Source organism: Cynocephalus volans, chromosome 1, assembly GCF_027409185.1.
Source record: "Cynocephalus volans isolate mCynVol1 chromosome 1, mCynVol1.pri, whole genome shotgun sequence".
Taxonomy (NCBI): domain Eukaryota; kingdom Metazoa; phylum Chordata; class Mammalia; order Dermoptera; family Cynocephalidae; genus Cynocephalus; species Cynocephalus volans.
Genome location: NC_084460.1, coordinates 2,178,076 through 2,201,429, shown reverse-complemented (window position 1 = coordinate 2,201,429; position 23,354 = coordinate 2,178,076). Strand labels below are relative to the sequence as shown.

At 41.8% G+C, this 23,354-nt stretch overlaps 1 protein-coding gene across 1 annotated transcript in view; it reads left to right on the top strand.

Annotated features, from left to right (window-relative positions):
- DYRK4 (dual specificity tyrosine phosphorylation regulated kinase 4) overlaps window positions 1-22,565 on the top strand; it is a 47,279-nt gene extending 24,714 nt beyond the window's left edge. Inside the window, 11 exon segments of the mRNA XM_063114940.1 lie at window positions 2,037-2,173; window positions 2,501-2,641; window positions 3,338-3,476; window positions 5,665-5,746; window positions 8,314-8,486; window positions 10,714-10,774; window positions 14,286-14,415; window positions 20,914-21,049; window positions 21,051-21,105; window positions 22,313-22,377; window positions 22,380-22,565. Of these exon segments, the coding sequence (XP_062971010.1) occupies window positions 2,037-2,173; window positions 2,501-2,641; window positions 3,338-3,476; window positions 5,665-5,746; window positions 8,314-8,486; window positions 10,714-10,774; window positions 14,286-14,415; window positions 20,914-21,049; window positions 21,051-21,105; window positions 22,313-22,377; window positions 22,380-22,565 (1,305 nt within the window).
- Window positions 22,566-23,354: the final 789 nt, after the last annotated feature.

Genomic DNA, 23,354 nt, shown 5'->3' with positions numbered 1-23,354 from the left:
TGGGCTGTCAGGAACTTTTTCTTCTGGACATTTCTTCGCAACTTGGTGTTAGGAGATAAGATGAGTCTTTAATGGCTTCATAGAAGAGGTAGATACTCTTAATGGCATTTAGAATCATGCTTCTCAAGCTTTAAAATGCACACTTGGGGATCTAGTTAAAATGTACATTTTTATTCAGCAGGTCTGGGGTGGGGCCTGAGATTTTGCATTTCTAAAAACTTCCAGGTGATGTCCATGCTGCTGGTCCTCGGACCACACTTTGAGAAGCAAGGATTTCGTTTCTGTCATACAGCCTCCATCTAGAGCCCTGGTTCTCAAAATTTCTATGTCAGGGATCCCTTTGGGAGTCTGAGAAAAGCTATGAGTCCTCATCCCAGAAAAGGCAATCTGCACATACACAAAGTTTCAAGGGATTAATGGGTCCTTGGTTGAGAATCCCCAATGCAAACCTTACCTCTAATTCAGCCAGACACCTTCAAGCCCTCCCTCCCTGCTGTCTTCCCCTCCTTACCCTACCTGAGCTTAGGGTCTCTGGGAAATTCTCTAGGGATGTCAGCACTACCCTTAAGTTAATTCACTGAAACTCAGTTCCTTGGTCTCAAATGTTAGAGAACTATGTTTTTGGTGTGTAAAGAGGGATCATGTGTGCTCTCCATGAGCTCAGAATCTCCATTCTTATTGCATTCCAGTGTACACAGTCAAATTCCCAAACAAGCAACACAGCTGCATTCTCACATTCATTCTGCCAACAAATGTGAGTTGAATACCTATGTATAGAACACCTATCATAAGCCTGGGCATTTGCTAGACTCTGAAAATACAAAGAAAGCCATTAAAAGTGAGTGCAGCATGGTCCTTGCTCTCAAGTATCCACAATCTATGCCAACGTTGACATGTGAGCAAGTACTTATGATACAATCAAGCTGGTGGTATGTAGAAGCTATGTGCAACTGCTGGGAAAGCACACATGTGCCTTTACCAACATGCGTGCAGATCTTGTTCCCATCCTTTCCCCGCACATGCTCATGACACACATTTACAAGTAGACTCACTGACTTTCCTGCATCTATAAAGTTGTATGTGTACAAATTCATGGTCTTGATTGCTCCTATATGAGCAGACCCCCACCATACAGTCACAAATGCATCCTGAGGACTTGTATGGGCACCAACACTCATCCTTCCCCTCTCCAAAACTCATGAATTTTACAGTAGAAATCAGATTCACAGAGCTTTAGAACCTTAGATATTATCTTATCCAGAATCTTCAATTTATAGGTGAGGATACTACAGCTCCAAGTGGGAAAGTGGCTTGTCTGAAGCCACCCAGCTAAGGTCTTTTTAATCAGAAATTTCCTGTGGCTTTGACTAAACACCTGCTCCTTGATTTCCAGCACAGGGAGAGACATGGGTGATATTGTCATTAAAAAAATATTTCGCTTCTTAGCCAAGAAAGGTCCAAGTTCTGTACTGCTAGCTCTAGGAAAGGATTAAATCCGAATAAGTCCAGGGGAGAAGCAAATCTGACCAGGAAGAGACAGAACAGATGTAAAGCCTTCTCTGATTAAGGGAGACACATCAGCAGACAGAAACAGAACTTCTCTCAGACTTGAGCTGCTGCTCAACTTCAAGAAGCATGAAATGTCCAGACTGGAAAGGACCTTCAGGGCCACTTTGTCCAACCTGCTTACTTTACAGGTCCTAAAATATGCAGAAAACTAGAGGACAGGGACTGGAACTACAAGACTGGGACTAGAACCCAAGTCTCCCACAGACCATCCAATGTTCTTTGCACTGCTGGATGTGGATCGAGCCTGTGGGACTTTCCTTCGGCACTGCATTGGTGCCTGGGATCCACACAACAACCTAGCCATTGCAGTAGCCATGAGATGAAGATGGGAGCTGCACAGGTGCCCAGCACAGTTCAGAAAACTCCTCTGGGAGGGAGCCATGAGCTGGGGAGGGGATCCAGGGGCCCCAGTGTCAGGGAAGCCTTGCGCCTGTGGCTCTGCTCCTCACCCTGGCCTGCTTTTGCAGGTCCTGCATGACCACATCGCCTACCGCTACGAGGTTCTGGAGATGATTGGGAAAGGGTCCTATGGACAGGTGGCCAAGTGCTTGGATCACAAAAACAATGAGCTGGTGGCCCTGAAGATCATCAGGAACAAGAAGAGGTGTGGCTTGGTGGATGGCACAGGCCACAGAGGAGGGACTGCAGGACGCTGGCTCCTTCAGAATGCCAACCCTTCCTGACTCTGCCCCTGGGATGGCCTCTTCCTCTGACCTTCCTCTTCTCCTCTTCCCCTCTCTACCTGTCTGAATCCACAAAGGGGCAAAGACAAGGCATGAGTTGGAGTTTTTAGTGCTCTCTGCCCCACTGGAGAGTCTTGTTGGGGCTGTGGGGAGGGGCTGAGGATGGAGGCCAATTGCTGCAGCATGACGTGACATCTGCGTTTTCTGCCCCGCTTGCCACCCTCCCTGACATTCCCCAATCACCTCAGATTTCACCACCAGTCCCTGGTGGAGCTGAAGATCCTGGATGCCCTCAGAAGGAAGGACAAGGACAACACCCACAACGTAGTGCACATGAAGGACTTCTTCTACTTCCGCAATCACCTCTGCATCACCTTTGAACTCCTGGGGTCAGCTACTTTTTCTTTTCATTCATCTCTTTTGAAAAGTTGCTTAAGTGACAGAAGACAAACTTTGAGGTCAGAATGCTAGATTTTTCTGCAGGTGACTACTGAACGACTAGAATGGACACAAGTGCCACTCGGTTATCTAGAAGGCCCAGTGGCAAGGAGGCTGGGATCACAGGAAGCCATGTCCCCAGCCCTCAGCATGTCTGCCCCCTGCCAGCAGAGCCATGGTGTGCTCCCCTGGTGCTGAATACCAGTGTGACAGAACCAGAACAAGGCCTCTGTCCTCAAGAGCTAAACTGGAACATGTTAAAAGGCCTTTCCTTTGCTCCCATGCTCCCCACTCACTGGCTTCCCAACCCTGTGTGCAGAGGTTGGAACCCAAAGGGACAGGCAGCTGGCTGCTCAGCGTGGGGAAAGGTCTTTGATTTTGAGTAAATAAGGCAAGAGAGCAGAACCTTAAGTGGCCTTGTCACATAAGAAATGAGGGGACCTCTGAGGGGCCAGCATGGTTGAGCTTCACTGGGGCCCACCAGGAATTGGTGGGAAAGCTGAGTTTGTAGGACACAAAAGCCCTGCCTCCTGGTCTGAGGCTTGCCTCCTGCTAGAGAGAAGCCAGGTGATGCAGGGTCGTTTGCGGTTCAAGCTCACCTTTATACTGTTTACACCCATACGCGTCGCTTTTTGTCTCTTTCCCAGAATCAACTTGTACGAGTTGATGAAGAATAACAGCTTTCAAGGCTTCAGCCTGTCAGTAGTTCGGCACTTCACCCTCTCTGTTTTGAAGTGCTTGCAAATGCTCTATGTAGAGAAAATCATTCACTGTGATCTCAAGCCTGTGAGTACCACCTCTGTCCTGCCATGGGAGTGGGTCCCATTCTTGGGAGCTCTTTGCCCCATTCTGTTCCCTAGTGCTGGCTGGGGCAGCCAGCATGGCCAGGGCTGCTAGGGTAGGAGCCCAGCATCCTGTATATAGGTGAGTAAGCCAAGTGAGATGCCGGGAAGACTAAAGCAAGGATACTGGGGAAACAAAGAGAGATGTGGTATAACTGAGGCAGACAGGAACAAGAAGGTCTGAGAGCTTCCCTATGGAAGGCTTAGAGGTGAGTGGTTGTGTCTTGAGTATCAGAATGTGTAGTAAGAAGTCCTGGGAGTCTGGGTTTACCCTTTTTGCCCTTTCTTCCCTGAGAAAATTAACAGCCACCTGCAGCTCCTAGGATTGTGCCTGGGGGCCCGGAGTTCTCTCTTGTCTGCTCTGCAGAGACGTGTGCTGTGCAAGCAGATGGACTGCTCTATTCTACTAAGTCCTCACTATCTCCACTCTACTCTGAGTTGGTCCTAGGGTGCAGCAAACCCCAGACCACTTTCTTTATTCCAAATGCATGGGGCATTCCTACATTACTTCACTGATTGCTTTGTGTAGGAATTGTTTCTTTATCTGTATCCCCCACTGGATTGTGAGCTCCCCCAAGGCCAAGAACCATGATGTCTTTTCACCATCATGTTCCCAGGACCTAACATGGTACTGGTAATAGCAATGGCAGGCAATAAGTAATGCTTGCTACATTAGTTAATGATTGAAGACATGAGGAACTAGCACAGTTGCTAGAGACAAGGTATAAGGAGCTGGCTCCAAGAACAGCCTGACCCGCACAGGTTTGTAAATCTCTCTCAACTTTTCCTCACTCCTTTCTCCCCACCCCCCACAATAGTTTAAAAATTTGTTTCAAAAACTATAACTCATTGGGTAAATTGGGGATATTTTTATAATTGAAGATTGTCAAGATACAGATGTTCTCTTGGTGCTGACTGGTAGAGCCTCACAAGGATGTGGTACACTGATTTATTCTCCACATCCAAGTTCCTAATCCTCAGCTTTGCAGCTCCAAAGTGTCACAACACCCATGTCTTTGGGCTTAGGGGACTGACTGTCACCAAGGAAGTTCACAAAACATTTTGGGAGCCAAAATATCAGGTGACAGATTTCCTTCAGAAATATATCTAGTAGATCAAAATATATGTGTCCCGGGTAGGAAAGTGTACACACAACCAGGACAGTGTTTTGTGAGTATGGATTCAAGAATCACAGAATTATTCTCGTGGCCTTAATGGTTATTATCATTGAGCTATGATTACCCATTGTGTTTATCCCTTCTGTGGAGCTATTTCACCAATGAGACGGGAAGGCTACCCCCGTCTAGCTAAGGAGCCTTTCCATTGAGCTTGAGACACACTAGAAATTCTTGCTCTTTTACGGCTTTTGCTGTTTCTCCTCCTCCAGTTAACACAAACATTCTTTAGAAAAGAATTTGTGCTTTCTTAGTTTGTGGTGCCAGAGGCTTCAGACCAGGCCTTCTATGTCACATCTGAAATGTTAGGGTACTCAGTAGGCACTCACGTAATCAATTCATCTGATATTGAGATCCTTGAACACATGATTGGGACTTTAATCTTCCAGCCCTAGCCAGTGCATTCTCATGCTGAGAGGAGAGCCCACCATCTCTGCCTTCTTATCTGTGCCTCTGCTGAAACACCTGGTTTCACATTTTCCCCAAAGTCAGAGCTGCAAATCCCAATCAGATCACTGCCTCTGAGGAGGTGGGGGTGGGAGCGGGGGGGGGGGGTTGTCCTCTAATGTCATAGTGGTATGTCAGTGGGGGCATTTAATGGAAACATCAAACAAATTCAGTCGATGGCATTTCTAATGCTTTAGGTAAGCAAGGCATAGAACCAGGTGCCAAAGATAAAAATAAACCCACAATCTTCAGGAGTTACACAATCAGTATGAGGAAAGAGACAAAATGTATGCAAAAGAAACACTGCAAAGCAGGGAGTACTGGGTCCATATAAGAAGTACAGACCACAAGCCAAATGGGAAGTCGTAGGAGGGGGCACAATGGGATTTGGAGTAGATGTGAGAAAGGCCCTTGGAGGTGATCGTATTTGAACTGGACCCTCGAGGATGGTGAGCACAGTGCCCAGGGCAACATTATTAAAACTTGGCAAACGTCTTTTCTTCTTTCTAGGAAAATATAGTGCTATGCCAAAAGGGCCAAGTCTCCATTAAAGTTATTGACTTTGGATCAAGCTGTTATGAACACCAGAAAGGTGGGCCCCATGCCAGTCCCTTTGTCTGAGTTTTCCTATTGCAATTTCTCTCCTTCTGTCCTGGCCTCAGCCATCACAGTTGCCAGTGTGGTCTTGAACAAGGTGCTTCCCTTCTCTGAGCCCAAGTTTACTCATCTGTAAAATGAGAAAGTTGGATTCAAATACCATCAGGGCTCTTTGGAGCTCTCATATTCTGTAGGTGTGGAATTACCCAGAGCACTGGGTCCCAAAACTGACTAGATGGGCATCAGCATCACTTTGGAGTGCTGAAAAATTATAGTTTCCAGAATCTTACCCTAGATGCACCAAATCCAAATTTCTGGGGAGTACCTGGGAGTCTACACTTTAGAAAAGATAGCCATTCTAAATTTTGGAATTCACTGCCCTAGATTCTCTGGGCTTTATACTTTTTTAAAGCTGGAATCGAGAAAGTAGCCCTGGAATACAATGTACAACCTTTACTGAACTTGATTTAATAGTCTGTTCCTTTGGTTTCTCTCAAGTTTGATGGAGAAGGCACGTACATTTGACAAACCCTTATTGAGTATCTATTATGTGTCAGTCACTGTCCTGAGTACCAGGAACAAAAGTGAACTTTTCCTCTCCTCAGGTTGCATAGGGTCTAATGTAAGAGATGGAAAGATAGAAAGATAATAAGATAAGTACAATGATTAGAGATACGCACAGGCTATATTAAGGTCACCCAAAAGAGGGACTTTGGGACCAGCCTTTATGGTGTCAGGGGGTATCAGAGGAAGCCTCCTGAGGCTGAAGAAAGAGCTACCAGATGGATATTTCCAATATTCTGCAGACCCACTTTTGAGGACATATGTCTTTTATATCTTTTATGTATGGATCCTATAGGAAATTCCAGCTAGAAAACCACGCCTTCTGAAAAGAACTTCTGTGTTTACTCTTCTCAGATTTTGAAAGCTATGTAATCTGTTAGTTACCGTTTATTTTGGCTGCCAGGATGCTCGGAACTGAATTTGTAATTAGTTTATCGTTGGCTTCTGACAGTTATTTCCTGCATTATATATTTTCTGGCTTCTCTTTTATTTCAACCACGAGGCAGTATAGAGTATGGATACCAGAACAAGACTTCCTCGTTTCAAATCCCAGATCTACCACTTATACCTGAGTGACCTTGACAATTTATTTAACTTTGGTATGCCTCAGTTTCCTCATCTTTAAAATGGAGACAACTATAGTACCTGCTTCAAAGGGTTGTTGTAGGGAATGAAAGAGTCCATCTGTGTAAAGCACCTGGAATAGTGCCTGGCATGTGTTAAGCACTATGTAAGTACCGTTAAATTCATGTTCTAAAATATCCTGTGTCTATTTACTTTGCAAAGTACCTCAAATCCATTTTGGAAGCAAGTAGGGTATAAAAAGTCATTTTTATTAAATATTCATTTTGTTTAAAATCACAGAATTATCACATCCTTACAATAACCAATTTAAACAACAGAGAAGCGATTGGAGTCCCTGCCTCTCTCCTCATCCAGGAAACTGCCAATAACAATTACGTGAAAATAACTATCATGTCTCTTCATCTGTGAAATCTTGGCTCCCTACAATACCATCTTCTATTCATCTTCATCTGCTGAGATTTCATTGAGCTTTTCTTTCTATGCTTTATATTACACAATAAATGCACATAATATATTAAATATACATTTTTAAATTATGCATCTTGCATGCTTCCTTTCCAGTTCTGATACGTCTCCTCCCTTGTCAATCACAATACTTTCAAAAGATGTCTACCCCAAATTAATCTGACAGTTTGGAAACTAAGTTTTATAATTAGTCTTATGTTTTGTTTCAATTTTTATTTTAGAAAGAAGAAACTTAGCTGACTTAAATTTATTTCCTGTATTAGTCCGTTTTGTGTTGCTATAACAGAAATACCTGAGACTGGGTAATTTATAAAGAACAGAGGTTTATTTGGCTTACGATTCTGGGACAGCTGCATCTGGCACAGGCCTCAGGCTGCTTCTACTCATGGTGGAAAGTGGCAGCAGCCGGCGGGTTCAGGCAGATCACATGGGGAGAGGAAGCAAGAGAGAGATAGAGGGGAGGTGCCAGGGTCTTTTAAACAACAAGCTCTCAGGGGAACTAATAGATCGAGAACTCACTCACTACTCCCCCCACCTAGGGAGAGCATTAATCTGTTCATGAGGGATCCGCCCCCATGACTCAATCAGTTTCCAACACTGCCACATTGGAGATCAGATTTCCACATGAGTTTTGGAGGGGACAACACATCCAAACTCCATCACTTCCCTAGAACAATGCCTACGTTGGGGTTCTTTATCAATAAAGTGGGGATAATAATAGCTCCATTCTAATGAGGCTGCTGATGTTGGATATGTGATGTGACTCACCAGTGCTGGCCAGTTTTACCTCCTTCCCTCTCTCTGTAAGGCCCGTGGGGTAAGAAGGTAGGGGTTGGGGTAGGAGTCTAAATCATCAGCCTCCCTCAGCTGCAAAGGCATCCTGGAGAGGAGAGTCCTGGAGAGGAGGAATTTTTCCCATGCCAGGTGTATCTCTTTTTACCCCCACAGTATACACGTACATCCAGAGCCGGTTCTACCGATCCCCAGAGGTGATTGTGGGCCACCCCTACAACATGGCCATTGACATGTGGAGCCTGGGCTGCATCACGGCAGAGTTGTACACAGGCTACCCTCTGTTCCCCGGGGAGAATGAAGTGGAGCAGCTGGCCTGCATCATGGAGGTGAGGAGAGGGCCGGCTGCCGGCTGCTGGCTGCTGGCTGCTGGCTGCTGGCTGGGGCCGAGCTCAGCAGGAGGGCTTCAGCCCTCAGACACTGGGTTTCCCCAGACTCACCCAGGGCACTGGCCAGAATCCTTTCTTTTTGGGGGGTGGGGGGTTGAATGTTTTCTAAAAGTATTTTTGAAATTACGTGTCCCCTTATAAACTGTTGAGTTGACATCTGACGCTTTTATCATAAATTTAAATAGTTGTGAAGGATGTCATTTTGCCATATTGGAAATAATGACATTTTAAAATAAAATCGTTACACCAGTCTTTCAAATATATCCAAAAGAATCAAAAAGCCAGAGTGACATGATGCCCAACAAAATCTATCTGAAAAGTATGTAAACAAATTCTTCTTTAACAGTTTATATTTCTCTTACTTTTGCTCTTTTTTCTCCTTGAAGGAACTGTTTTTTTTCCATTCCATTTCATTCAAAGAATTTTACTGTAATTTAATAGTTTTATGTTTTGAAATCTTTTATCAATCACTATTGCTCAAAAAATGTTCCATTACCATAAGTTACATCTGGAAAAAAATGTTTTTTCTGGTGAATTATCATTAAAATATAACTAGTGCACAAACTTCGATAAGTAATTATTAAGCATAAAATGTGGTATTTTATTGAGAATACAGTTCTTAGGAAAATGAATCGAGCTGGGTTTTCTCTTTTTCCAATTTCAGTACCTATAGTTGACTATCACTTCTTGCTAGAATGAACAGGTTTGGCACCGATGCCCTTTGTTTCAGTTAGTCATGAGGCCTGGAAGGAAGCCTGTTCTAGCTATGTTGCTTAATTCTGTGACTCCTTTTGAGTTCTGTGTAAGAATAAAATGGTGACTTGCCATCAAAAATTATTTTTACCAGCCTATCAGCTGACAACCTGATTACAGTGTTGTTGAAACAAAGAACTGGAGATTACCTGACTTATAAAAAATATGTATTTTCAGTCATTAGTCATTCACTATCTTAATTCTGGGAGGACTATCTCCCAATAAAAAGGCTTTAGCGAGACTCGTCATCATTAATTATATGTATTACTTTCATTTATAGGCATCTTATTGTGAAACTAAATTAGACAAAATAGGGGAATATAACCTTTAAAGTTTGGAAATTTTACATTTTAGGATTTTCCCAGTGAACAAAGATATTTTGATTGTGAACAAAGATAGATCTATCTATATATCTATGTGTGTGTGTGTGTGCCAAATTTCTATTTTCTAGATTGTCTCAGAGTTACAGATAGAGAGACACACATACCCTTGAGAATTATTAAATATAGATAAATAATTTTATTTCATGGTTGGAACTGATAATGAAATATTAAAATAATTTAGGTAAAAATTGCTTATGTGGTAGCTATGATGGAATGAACACTGGGAGTCAGTCAACATGGGATTGAGCCCTGGCTCTGTCTTTTTGGCGAGTCACTTCCCACTCTGGACTGCAAATGAGGGTATCAGAGTGGATGATTTCTAGGGTGGATGATGGATGAGTTTATGATGCATCCCTGCTTCCAATACCAAGGAGAATAGGGTGTGTGGGTTGAGTTTCTACTGCCCTAGAACTGACTCAGATTTCTCTTGACCTCAGTGGGTCTGACGACAGGAGGGCTGGGCCATACATAGATTGTTGCTGTGAACCCAGCAGCAAGGATAGGTGACCCAGGGCTAAGGGTGACCCCTGTAATTTCTCTCTCTTCGTGCCCCTCTATAAGTTGCACTAGGGAACAGTGAACAAGAGGTGCTACCCTTTTCTTTTCAAGGTGTTCGGTCTTATAATGGTCCCATGTCCATGTGATGATTTTTATCTTTTGTTTTCTCCTCCCTTCCCAGTGCTCCTTGATGGGATATGCCGTTCTTAAATTCATATGTAGTAGTGTGTATACTAGTTTATTTGCTCTGACAACTAGATTTGGCTGCCATCAAGGGTGGCCTACCTCTAGTTGGTGCTGATGCCTGTTTAGAGTAACATGGCCAGTACTGATTCTTGAGATAATGAAACAGCCCTGGATTAGGAGTTAAAAGACCCAGGCTCTGGGCCTGTTCTGTCACTGACTTTTATTACTTAATATCCCTGGGTCCTTATCTGTAGAAGGCAAAGTTTGGATAAAGTCTCACCTAGTCCAAAAGTCTTTCGATCTGTGACTCCACAAAGAGTGAAACGACTGCATTGTACTTGTTGAAGGTGCTGGGCCTGCCGCTAGCCCGATTCATTCAGACAGCCTCGAGAAGACAGAAGTTCTTTGGTAAGTCCCCAGCTCCCACTGTTTTTCCCATTGGGTCTAATGAGGTATCACAGGCCTTGAAGACACCTCGTGTACCTTAAACCTCATTTAGTGCTTTTCTCTCAGCCCCATACCCTAAAAGGGCAAGCTGTGATTATGAACCTTTTTCAGAAAAGTAAAAAGGTAATGAGAAATGGCACCAGATAGCATGATGGAGATGGGGTGGGGAAATCACAATGGGAGTGGGGTCTTGGTTGTGAAAATGTAAGGGAGCCACACAATGTACTGTACAGAGAAATCAAAGAGCAGAGCTTCTTTTCAAGAATAGAAGGAAATTCCATTGTTACATTCTGTCATTAATGGAGCATTATTCTTTCCTGTTAAAATTGTCTTAATCCCTCAGACCCTTACTATCCCAGGCTCATTGCAGCTCTGGTATGAAACGGGTAAGCAAGGGCTATCAAGGTAGTTGTGCTATAGATAAGTTGCGGCTGGTGGGTTCTCCATAGGTCATCTGGGTGATGGCGAGGATTGAGCCCACCCACAGCCCCACTCTGCACCTCTCATCACAACTCTCACACTCTGGATTTTATGATCCTCTGTCTCTGTATTTGAGTGGCGCTGCACAAGATGGACAGTTGGATCAACAAGGTACCAAGGCAGGGATTCCAGGGCACTTTGCACAAAAAAGATAACACTAAGCCCCAGACTTGAAATCCCTTTGAAGAACCATGAGAAGCTAAGGAATTCCCAGATAGAAAATGCCATCGTGGCCTGAAGGTCAGCCTAATGGAATAGAGCCAGACATGAGGGAAAGGGGACTCCACAGACAGGGACGCCATGCTGTCTGGAGGGACGTTTCTGAGTAGTCATTGTGAGGTTAGTTCACAGGCTCCCACTGGCTTTGTGGTTCCAGTCATTCTGAGCCCTCCTGCCTCTTATTTTCACCTGAGAATAGCCTCAGAATGGGTAGGCAGATCACACAAGTTCTCCCCACAACTTGCCACCGTAGTAGGTGGGCCAAAACACCCTCATAGCAGATCCTTCTGGACAAAAGGCTTTCAGTCATGCTGGTTGGTGTGTACTGATTCAGCCATGTGGAAGTTAAACTGTAGTCTACTTTTCTACCTTTTGGTAAGGAGCCAAAGCCCTGAGCTCTACCACAGCCACAGGCTCCCTGGCCCTCTCCCAGAACTGTGATCCAGAAACTAAAAGTTGAAGGCTCAGCAAGCAGAGATGCTCCATGACTTTACTTCAGTCAAGGCTGTCATCCATTCTTACTGGTCAGTGCCATGCCAGATCAGTGGTTACATCTCTTAAACATCACCTTGTAGTCATGGATGGACTTTGAAGCCTTTGCCTCCGAGCAGGGCAGTGTCCTGGTTGCCTTAGAACAGTGCCCACATGCTACCTTTCCTCCGGAGCAGTCTGATGATAGGCAGAGCATCTCGCTGACTCTCTGGTACAACGTACACATGGAGCAATGGAACAGGTCTTTTGACCCAAACATACTTTTCCCCACTACCACTTATAATTCGGCCTTTTGGATTTTGAAGGGTTTGGAGGAAGAAAAGTGGGGATATTGGTGTTCCCTCCTGCTAGACAAAGACATTGTGGGAAAAGATAGTATCTAGGAGATAGTATCATGAAGACAGTGTCAAGAAGAGATAGTATCATAAGATAGTATCTAGGAGGGGGCTAGAAGGAAGGAGATATAGGACATCTTGGTAGGAAGGTCCCAAAGAGTTATGCATGTCCCTTTCATGGATGACCTGATTTCCACCATCAGCACCAGGCTTTAGGATGGGGTGGGGTTTTGGTAGCAATATCAACATGTCTTCATTTCCAGTGTAAGAAGCAAGTGTGCTAGGAGCTGCATCCTTCCCAGTGTTCCCCAAACTTTGTCTAATTATAAAAATTATTTGGGCATTTGGCAAAAAAATGCTAATTCCCATCCTCCTCTATAACCTAATACATAGTAGGTTCAGGTGTCTGTTTTTAACAAAAGCTCCTTGTGATTCTTATGACAAAGTGATTTTGAGAAACACTGTTTCCACTTCAGTTCTTGGCTCCTCCTTTCCCAGGTTTGGGCTGCCAACAGCTCCTCATCCCCTACCCAGTCCTGGGTAATGCCCCCAATTAACAGCAAAGGGGTGTTGCCTCAAGGGTAGTAAGATGCTTAGGTGTCACAGCAGCAAGAAGAAGATGGAGAGAATGACTAGATATTGGGGAGGGCCAGAGGAATGAGAAAACTATGTACAAGAGACAATTACATAGCAATGACTTTAGGAGCTATGTTATTTATTCTTCTTTGGTCATTTGTAAAAAGAACAACATCAGATAAGGTAAGGAACACTGGTGCCATGATCCAGAAGGAAATGGAGATCTGTGTGAGTTTACAGGACCTTCCCTGACATATTTTGATCCATATAAATAAACAGATATGCATGTGTATGCACACACATACACATATACACATTCGTGGAAGTCTCTCTTCCAGGAATTCAGTAAGAGCAGATGTTCTTTTGGAGGCCCATGAAATTACATTGGTTACAAAAGTAACAGAAGCACTTTATTATGCACCTTCTAGGAGGTCTGTTACATAAACTCCACTGAGTTTTTGTGAGAATCGGGTTTAGTGTGCAAATTGTGTGTGTGCATATACACATCTACCCATGTACATGCAGACTTACGAGGTGTGAGCATAAGTGGTCAGCTTCTCAGAACATGCATGCCAGATCCTGGATGTGCAAGGGAGCAGTCTTACCTTCAAAGCATTGCACACAGCACCTTTGGGAAACCTTTGCAGCTGTCTTCAGGGCTTCTTTTCAGGGATGGCAAATATACATTTGGTGAGGGATTTAATCAGCAGAAATGGTTGAAGAACGCCGTCCCAAACTATGTCTTAAGCAACCAACCAAGCTTGAACATTCCAGTTATGGACAAAATTTTGGTGTGACTCTAAAGAAGTAATGAAGTTAATTTGCATGTGTGGCTTATAAATGAGCTCTGAAAGCATTGTCTTAAAATGGCTTTCTGGTTATACCCTATGGATGTCCCAAATTCTCACTTTATGAGACTAATGAAGAAGCAAGTAAGGGCATAGATAATCCAAGAATGGACACTATCCTTTTCGGTTCAGAGCTGAATGTTTTTGTCACTTCAGATTTATTATTGTTATTGTTATTATTATAACAATAATACCGTGGTTAATGTTAAACAATTTAAAACTGTTTGATGTGGGAAGGAGATGGTGGAAAGGAGGCTCAGAACATACTGAATAGTGGGAAAAATTGTTTCTAATGTTAATCTAATTCACTGGATAATCTACAGTGGTTCTTTCAGACTGACCGAGAGTGCGGGTGTGTTGTGTGTGTGGGGGTGGGTGAGTGGGATGTGGTGGGCGTGTAAGACAGAGAGCAAAAGAGCTGCAAAGATCACCCCCAGAAGCAGCACAGGTGAGTGAACAGCTGTGATATGCCCAATGAGTATTTACACCTGGAACTGAATACAGAATGTTGTATCTCTAAAGATTCCAAAGGTTTTCCTAAAAATATAACCAACAAGAGGGGGAAAAAGAGATACCCGGATTCCAAGGATCTCACAACAGTGCTGAAAACCTATGACATGAGCTTCCTGGACTTTCTCAGAAGGTGTTTGGCGTGAGTTTGATGGGGTATCTTTGCCTCAGGGTTTCTTCTTAAATACTGTACTTCACACGTTTGCCGGTGAAAGTCTAAAGCTAGGAGATAGTTATAAAAATAACAATAATAAATGATAAAATACTAAAAACGATAGAGCTTTAAAGTCCACAAATGGCCTTCCTGTTTATCTCAGCAGGTATCTCTCCCCCTACTGTGTGATGGTCCAGGCAGAGGCTTTGCTCTGTTGTGCAGATAGGGAAGCTGGGGTTCAGGGAGATTAGGTGACTTGCCCTGGATTACACAGTGTGTGGACAGAGCTTGTTTTCTTCTTGGCCTCAGGATGCCTGCCAGGAGGTTGCAGGCAAGTCCTACATGTTTTCTGCTTCTGTAAACGGCAGCCAGCCTCTCCAGTGTGCCTGTGGTCACTGTTTGCATTAAGTGTAAACTTCTTTCAGGGTCCCTCCCCATTTTCCTAGGATTTGGTGCCCAGATCCTCTTGTATTAGGGAATTAGGGGAAGGGCAAACTGCAAATTATTTATTATGTACAGATTCTTCCAACCTATATGCACATTTTGAATCTTAGGAATTAGGTTCTGTACTTAAGTCATAGCAAAAAAGGAACTGGCACATAAAGCACTCAGCACAGTGCCCAGTTTAGAAGGTGCTTAGAAAGTACCAGCTATTGTTATTATTTTACAGCTGTTAAGAAGTTTTGCTAGTCTCTTTTGCAAGTAGCAAGTGGATTAGCTGCATGACATTTGGCAAATCATCACTTCTCTCTGGGCCTCAGTTCCCTTTTCTATAAAATGGGGTATAAGGTCCCTAAGGTCCCTTCCAGCTCTCTCAGTCCTGTGCTTGTTTAGTATTTTTAGAAGACTGTATATTTATATTCCCTCATTCTTCCAGTGGGATGGAGCCATCTAAGCAAAATACTCTTCTGGCATTTGTGCACTCTGGAGTTTAGGTACTAGTTCAGAGAGTAAGCCATCAGGTACTGCTGAAAGTATTCCATCTTGGATAGTCATGCTATTTACTCACCTGAATAATTGAGTTAGAGAAGTATCCTGTACCCCATCTCTACCCCTACCCCACTCTAGCCTCTTGCTGAGGCTATGGAATGAATGTGCCCTAACAAATGAAAGAAACTGACCACTGAGACAGAGGTGAGTTATCCAGAAACCCCAACCACCCAGAACACAGCTCAGCACCAAGGAAGACATTATTTTTTTTTTAGTGCAAAGGACTGATTATTCACAGCTTGCAAGAAGCAGTAGGGCTGATGGGACCTGTTATCTTATTCATATATTGCTAATTAGCAAATCTTTGGAATGAAAGACTAAAGTTTCCAGCCAGATTCATTAGGGGTAAATGTAAAGCCCTGTGTCTAGGTTTCATAGGCTCGCTCCAGAAATTCAGAAGAGGGGAGATTCACAGCAATTCATTTGACAAAGCACTGGGAGCATGAGTTGTTTACAACCTTGATGAGTCTGGAATGTTAATACCGTTTCCTTGCAGTTAGAAGCTATTCCCAGTATGATGGACACCAGTTAGACAACATCTGAAATTTCCTGTCTCGGAAGGTGGCCAGATGGTGGAAACCACATGATATGATCAATATTTAGTATGATGTAAAAGTTTTCAGATAGGTGAAGGACTGTGACATAAAAGAAGAATTTGTTCTTTCTTTCTTTCTTTTTTTATTTATTTATTTATTTATTTATTTTTTTATTTTTATTTTTTTTTAAATTTTATTTTGTCGATATACATTGTAGCTGATTAATGCTCCCCATCACCAAAACCTCCCTTCCTTCTCCCTCCCCCCCTCCCCCCCAACCATGTCCTTTCTGTTTGTTTGTTGTATCAACTTCAAATAATTGTGGTTGTTATATCTTCTTACCCCCCCCCCGTTTGTGTGTGTATGTGTGTATGTGTGTGTGTGAATTTATATATTAATTTTTAGCTCCCACCAATAAGTGAGAACATGTGGTATTTCTCTTTCTGTGCCTGACTTGTTTCACTTAATATAATTCTCTCGAGGTCCATCCATGTTGTTGCAAATGGCAGTATTTCATTCGTTTTTATAGCTGAGTAGTATTCCATTGTGTAGATGTACCACATTTTCCGTATCCACTCATCTGATGATGGGCATTTGGGCTGGTTCCAACTCTTGGCTATTGTAAAGAGTGCTGCGATGAACATTGGGGAACAGGTATACCTTCGACTTGATGATTTCCATTCCTCTGGGTATATTCCCAACAGTGGGATGGCTGGGTCGTATGGTAGATCTATTTGCAATTGTTTAAGGAACCTCCATACCATTTTCCATAGAGGCTGCACCATTTTGCAGTCCCACCAACAATGTATGAGAGTTCCTTTTTCTCCACAGCCTCGCCAGCATTTATCGTTCATAGTCTTTTGGATTTTAGCCATCCTAACTGGGGTTAGATGGTATCTCAATGTGGTTTTGATTTGCATTTCCCGGATGCTGAGTGATGTTGAGCATTTTTTCATATGTCTGTTGGCCATTTGGATATCTTCCTTAGAGAAATGCCTACTTAGCTCTTTTGCCCATTTTTTAATTGGGTTGCTTGTTTTCTTCTTGTAAAGTTGTTTGAGTTCCTTATATATTCTGGATATTAATCCTTTGTCAGATGTATATTTTGCAAATATTTTCTCCCACTCTGTTGGTTGTCTTTTAACTCTTTTAATTGTTTCTTTTGCTGTGCAGAAGCTTTTTAGTTTGATATAATCCCATTTGTTTATTTTTCCTTTGGTTGCCCGTGCTTTTGGGGTCGTATTCATGAAGTCTGTGCCCAGTCCTATTTCCTGAAGTGTTTCCCCTATGTTTTCTTTAAGAAGTTTTATTGTCTCAGGGTGTATATTTAAATCCTTAATCCATTTTGAGTTGATTTTAGTATATGGTGAGAGGTATGGATCTAGTTTCATTCTCCTGCATAACGATATCCAGTTATCCCAGCACCACTTGCTGAAGAGGCAGTCCCTTCCCCAGTGAATAGGCTTGGTGCCTTTGTCAAAGATCAGATGGCAGTAAGTGTGAGGGTTGATTTCTGGATTCTCTATTCTATTCCATTGGTCAGTGTGTCTGTTTTTATGCCAGTACCATACTGTTTTGGTTATTATAGCTTTGTAGTATAGCTTAAAGTCAGGTAGTGTTATGCCTCCAGCTTTATTTTTTTTGCTGAGCATTGCTTTGGCTATTCGTGGTCTTTTATTGTTCCATATAAATGTCTGAATAGTTTTTTCCATTTCTGAGAAAAATGTCTTTGGAATTTTGATGGGGATTGCATTGAATTTGTATATCACTTTGGGTAGTATGGACATTTTCACTATGTTGATTCTTCCAATCCAAGAGCATGGGATATCTTTCCATCTTCTTGTATCCTCTCTAATTTCTCTCAGCAGTGGTTTGTAGTTCTCATTATAGAGATTTTTCACCTCCTTGGTTAACTCAATTCCTAAGTATTTTATTTTTTTGGTGGCTATTGTAAATGGGCAGGCTTTCTTGATTTCTCCTTCTGCATGTTCACTATTGGAGAAAAGAAATGCTACTGATTTTTGTGTGTTGATTTTGTATCCTGCTACTGTGCTGAAATCATTTATCAATTCCAACAGTTTTTTTGTAGAGGTTTTAGGCTGTTCGATATATAGGATCATGTCATCTGCAAACAGGGACAGTTTGACTTCATCTTTTCCAATCTGGATGCCCTTTATTTCCTTCTCTTCTCTGATTGCTCTGGCAAGTACTTCCAACACTATGTTGAATAGGAGTGGTGAGAGTGGGCATCCTTGTCTAGTGCCTGTTCTTAAAGGAAAAGCTTTCAGCTTTTCCCCATTCAGGATGATATTGGCAGTGGGTTTGGCATATATGGCTTTAATTATGTTGAGATACTTTCCCTCTATACCTAACTTATAGAGGGTCTTTGTCATGAATGAGTGCTGAACTTTATCAAATGCTTTTTCAGCATCTATAGAGATGATCATATGGTCCTTGTGTTTGAGTTTATTAATATGGTGTATCACATTTATTGATTTGCGTATGTTGAACCAACCTTGCATCCCTGGGATGAATCCCACTTGATCGTGATGAATAATTTTTCGTATGTGTTGCTGTATTCTGTTTGCTAGTATTTTAGTGAGGATTTTTGCATCTATATTCATCAAGGATATCGGCCTGTAGTTTTCTTTTTTGGTTATATCTTTACCTGGTTTTGGTATCAGGATGATGTTTGCTTCATAGAATGAGTTTGGGAGATTTGCGTCCGTTTCAATCTTTTGGAATAGTTTGTAAAGAATCGGTGTCAATTCCTCTTTGAATGTTTGGTAAAATTCTGCTGTGAATCCATCTGGTCCTGGGCTTTTCTTTGTTGGGAGCCTTCTGATAACAGCTTCAATCTCCTTTATTGTTATTGGTCTGTTCAAATTTTCTACGTCTTCACGGTTCAGTTTTGGGAGCTTGTGTGTGTCCAGAAATTTATCCATTTCCTCCAGATTTTCAAATTTGTTGGCGTATAGTTGTTTATAGTAGTCTCGAATGATTCCTTGTATTTCAGATGAATCAGTTGTAATATCGCCTTTTTCATTTCTAATTTTTGTTATTTGAGTCTTCTCTCTTCTTTTTTTTGTTAGCCATGCTAATGGTTTGTCAATTTTATTTATCTTTTCAAAAAACCAACTTTTTGATTCGTTGATCTTTTGAATTGTTTTTTGGTTTTCAATTTCATTCAGTTCTGCTCTGATCTTAATGATTTCTTTCCGTCTGCTAACTTTAGGATTGGATTGTTCTTGTTTTTCTAGTTCTTTAAGGTGAAGTGTTAGGTTGTTCACTTGCCATCTTTCCATTCTTCTGAAGTGAGCATTTAATGCAATAAATTTTCCCCTCAATACTGCTTTTGCAGTATCCCACAGGTTTTGGTATGATGTAACCAAAACAGTAAATCAGAAAGCAAGGAACAAAAGACACCTAAGACAACCAAACAACCAATAAAATGCTAAGAATAAATCAACACCTTTCAATAACAACTCTTAATGTTAAAGGCTTAAATTCCCCAATTAAAAGACACAGACTGGCTGACTGGATCAAAAAGCAGGACCCAACTATATGCTGCCTACAAGAGACCCACCTCACCCATAAAGATTCACACAGACTAAGAGTGAAAGGATGGAAAAAGATTTACCATGCAAACAGAAAAGAAAAACGAGCTGGAGTGGCTATTCTTATATCTGACAAAATAGACTTTAAACTAAAAACCATAAAAAGAGACAATGAGGGACACTACTTAATGATAAAAGGACTGATCCATCAAGAAGACATAACAATCATAAATATGTACGCACCCAATGTTGGAGCAGCCAGATTTATAAAACAAACTCTATTAGACCTAAAGAAGGAAATAGACACTAATACCATAATAGCAGGGGACCTGAACACTCCACTGTCAATATTAGACAGATCATCTAGGCAAAGAATCAGTAGAGAAACACAAGATCTAAACAAGACTCTAGACCAATTGGAATTGGCAGATATCTACAGAACATTCCACCCAAAAACCTCAGAATATTCATTCTTCTCATCAGCACATGGATCATTCTCCAAGATAGATCACATATTAGGTCACAAATCAAGTCTCAATAAATTCAAAAAAATTGGAATTATCCCATGTATCTTCTCAGACCACAATGGATTAAAACTAGAAATTAATAACAAACAAAACTCTGGAAACTATACAAACACATGGAAATTAAACAGCATTCTACTTAATGACATATGGGTCCAAGAAGAAATCAAGCAGGAAATCAAAAAGTTTATTGAAACTAATGAAAACAAGAATTTGTTCTTTCATTCTGTATAATGCTAGTGGGTAGAATTAGGACCCGGGTAAAAGTAACTGGAAAGTGAGCCAATTTTGGCTCACTAAAAATAAAGAACTTTTAAAGAATTGTTTTTCAGAATTGGAATAGGTAGTTCTGCATTACTTCCTTGTCACTGAAATTATGCAAGAATGGCAGGATGGTTCCATGTTGGGAATTCTGTCAGATGGACTCTGCTACTGCATTAAAAGTCTGCCTGGATTATATCCGAAGTTACTTTATATATCTTAAGGTTCTAGAGTTCAATAATTTTCTTTGTGACATATTTAGAGGCCCAATTCTGTAGTTTGAGAATTAAAATTAAACAACTCTTTGTTTTTATCTTATTAGCTTACCAAATCCTAAATCCCATTGGTTAAGACTGTTTATAATATTTTTTATAAGGGAATTTCTAGGAATTCTGAAAAACTTGGATTCTAACATATTCCCTGGCTTGTTATGCGAATTTTCTAAAAAGATTATTTCCGGTAGTTGTTTGCAGGCACTTTTAAAATTATATGTTATAATATCATGTCTTTGAGATATAACAGCTTAAATGAAAGATATCTTTATAAAGTTTTAAAATTTTTTTCAACATAAAATAGGAAGTAAAACAATAACCTAAGCTGGGCTTTGCTGGTATGCAGATGGGAACCTTCTCTTCGAATGACCCCTGACCAGGCCCTCAAGCATGCTTGGGTTCATGAGCCACGAAACCTCGAGCCACGAAACCTCCAAGTACAGCCCAGGCCTCAGACTCTGAGGAAATCCAGTTTCTGTTTCCCCTTCTGAGACAAGGAAGGACAAGGTTCAAGGATGTCATGACTCAGTCAAAAAAGGTATAGCTTAATTTTTAGCTCCCACCAATAAGTGAGAACATGTGGTATTTCTCTTTCTGTGCCTGACTTGTTTCACTTAATATAATTCTCTCAAGGTCCATCCATGTTGTTGCAAATGGCAGTATTTCATTCGTTTTTATAGCTGAGTAGTATTCCATTGTGTAGATGTACCACATTTTCCGTATCCACTCATCTGATGATGGGCATTTGGGCTGGTTCCAATAAATTCACACACACACACACACACACACACACACACACACACACACACACTCACACTCACACACACACACCGGGGGTGGGGGGAAGAAGATATAACAACCACAATTATTTGAAGTTGATACGACAAGCAAACAGAAAGGACATTGTTGGGGGGGAGGGGGGGAGGGAGAAGGGAGGGAGGTTTTGGTGATGGGGAGCAATAATCAGCCACAATGTATATCGACAAAATAAAATTTAAAAAAATAAATAAATAAAAAAAACAAAAAAAACAAAAAAACAAAAAACAAAAAAGGTATAGCTCCCCGAACAGCCAGTCCTACTCCCATAGTCCAGGGAGCCGGACATTTCTGGAGGATTTGCATGTCAATTTCTCTGAGCTCAACCATGGATAATTCATTATTAGCCTGCCATTCCTTACTTTTGGGATTTCCTTTTCAAAAACTTGGCTTTATCTGGGCTCTTCTTTTTTGTTTTTTGTCATTCAGATTTTACATTTTTTTCCTATACTCAATTCCCTTTCTCCTTCTTCTCTTTTCTTTCACTGTGTTCACCCCTTCATGCCCTGTAATTACATTTTGAATTTTTATCAATGACAGATTATAGTATTATGCAAATATTTTATATGCAATATAATGTAGTGGTCAAGGAGACAGTCACCAGGATAAGTTGACCTGGGATTAAATTCTGGCTCTACCACTTACTAGGTGTGGGCTTTTGGGCAATTTACCTAACCTCTCTGTATATGTTTCTCCCTTTATGAGAATGAGAATAATGCTTGTTTTCTGATCCTATCCTCTGAAAGGATCAAATGAATTAGTACATGTAAAGTGTTTAGAATAATGCCTGGCATATAGAATATGCTTTACGAATGAAGTTTTTGTATCATTACAACCACAATTTCCCCAAAGTGCTTCACAGGCTAATGGACAGTTAGAACATTATTCACATTTGAAGACTTGTTCCTTCGTTGTTCTCTCTCTTTCAGCGGATGAGATCACTGAAGAGACGACAGACAAAATGAAAGATGGCACCGCTAACTAAGCATGCTGAAATTCAGTTCAGGTGATCAGCAGGGCTCTCTCCAGCACACAGCTGATGCTGTCCAGCTGCCCCATCTAGCAAAGGCTCCTGGAAAGCCAGAGGCAGTTGTTGGGCCAGACGTGTCCTTGACCTCCACAGAACAACAGAGCAAAAACTTCTCTTCCAAGAACACAAATATTTCACCACCTATTGTATGACCTTTGCTGAGGGTGTGTCCCGTTCCTTTCCGCCAATGATTTGTATTAGAGACAGCAGTTATATTGTACCATACTTAGATTGTTGGGTTTTTAATGCATAAAGGTTTATTTTAAAAAGCCTAAAACTCTATTTACATGGCCATTTGGCATGATTCCTCTTATGAGGGATGAGGGAGGATGTCCCTGCACCTATATTCACTTCTTATGTGTGTGGGGGGTGGCGGGGGAGGAGGCAAGGGGTGGTTTTAAATACTCAGTGTTATAGCATCATTAATGGAACTCTAAACAAAAAGAAAAGTGTTTTTCTTCTTCCCTATGACTGCCAACCGATGTTAGTCAGGATTCTTGTTTGAAAAAAATAGAAGCTGAATCCAAACTAGTTTAAACAACAAAGGACATTTACTGGATTGTATAATAGGGGAATTGAGAAGGGCAGATGTAGTTTTAGGCATGGCAGGATCTAGGAATTCAGACAAGGTCACACAAGGCTCAGACTCCCTCTTCATCTGTTAGCCTTGCTTCTGTTTGTAGTTAACTTCATTCTTATGCCAGGCTCTGCTCAGAAGTTACGATGACCACCAACGTCCAGATAAAAGATGCAGTCTTCCTTGCTGGCAGGGAAGTCTCAGAAATGATTGTATTTGAACCAATTGCTGTGTCTGGGAGTTTGAGGTCCTCTGAATGGCCAGCCTGGGTCACAAGCCCACATTGTGGTGGTGAAGGCCCATGACGGATGCTTCTCTAGGATGGAGTGTTTCCCAAAGGAAGGGAAGTTGAGAAAACAGGCGG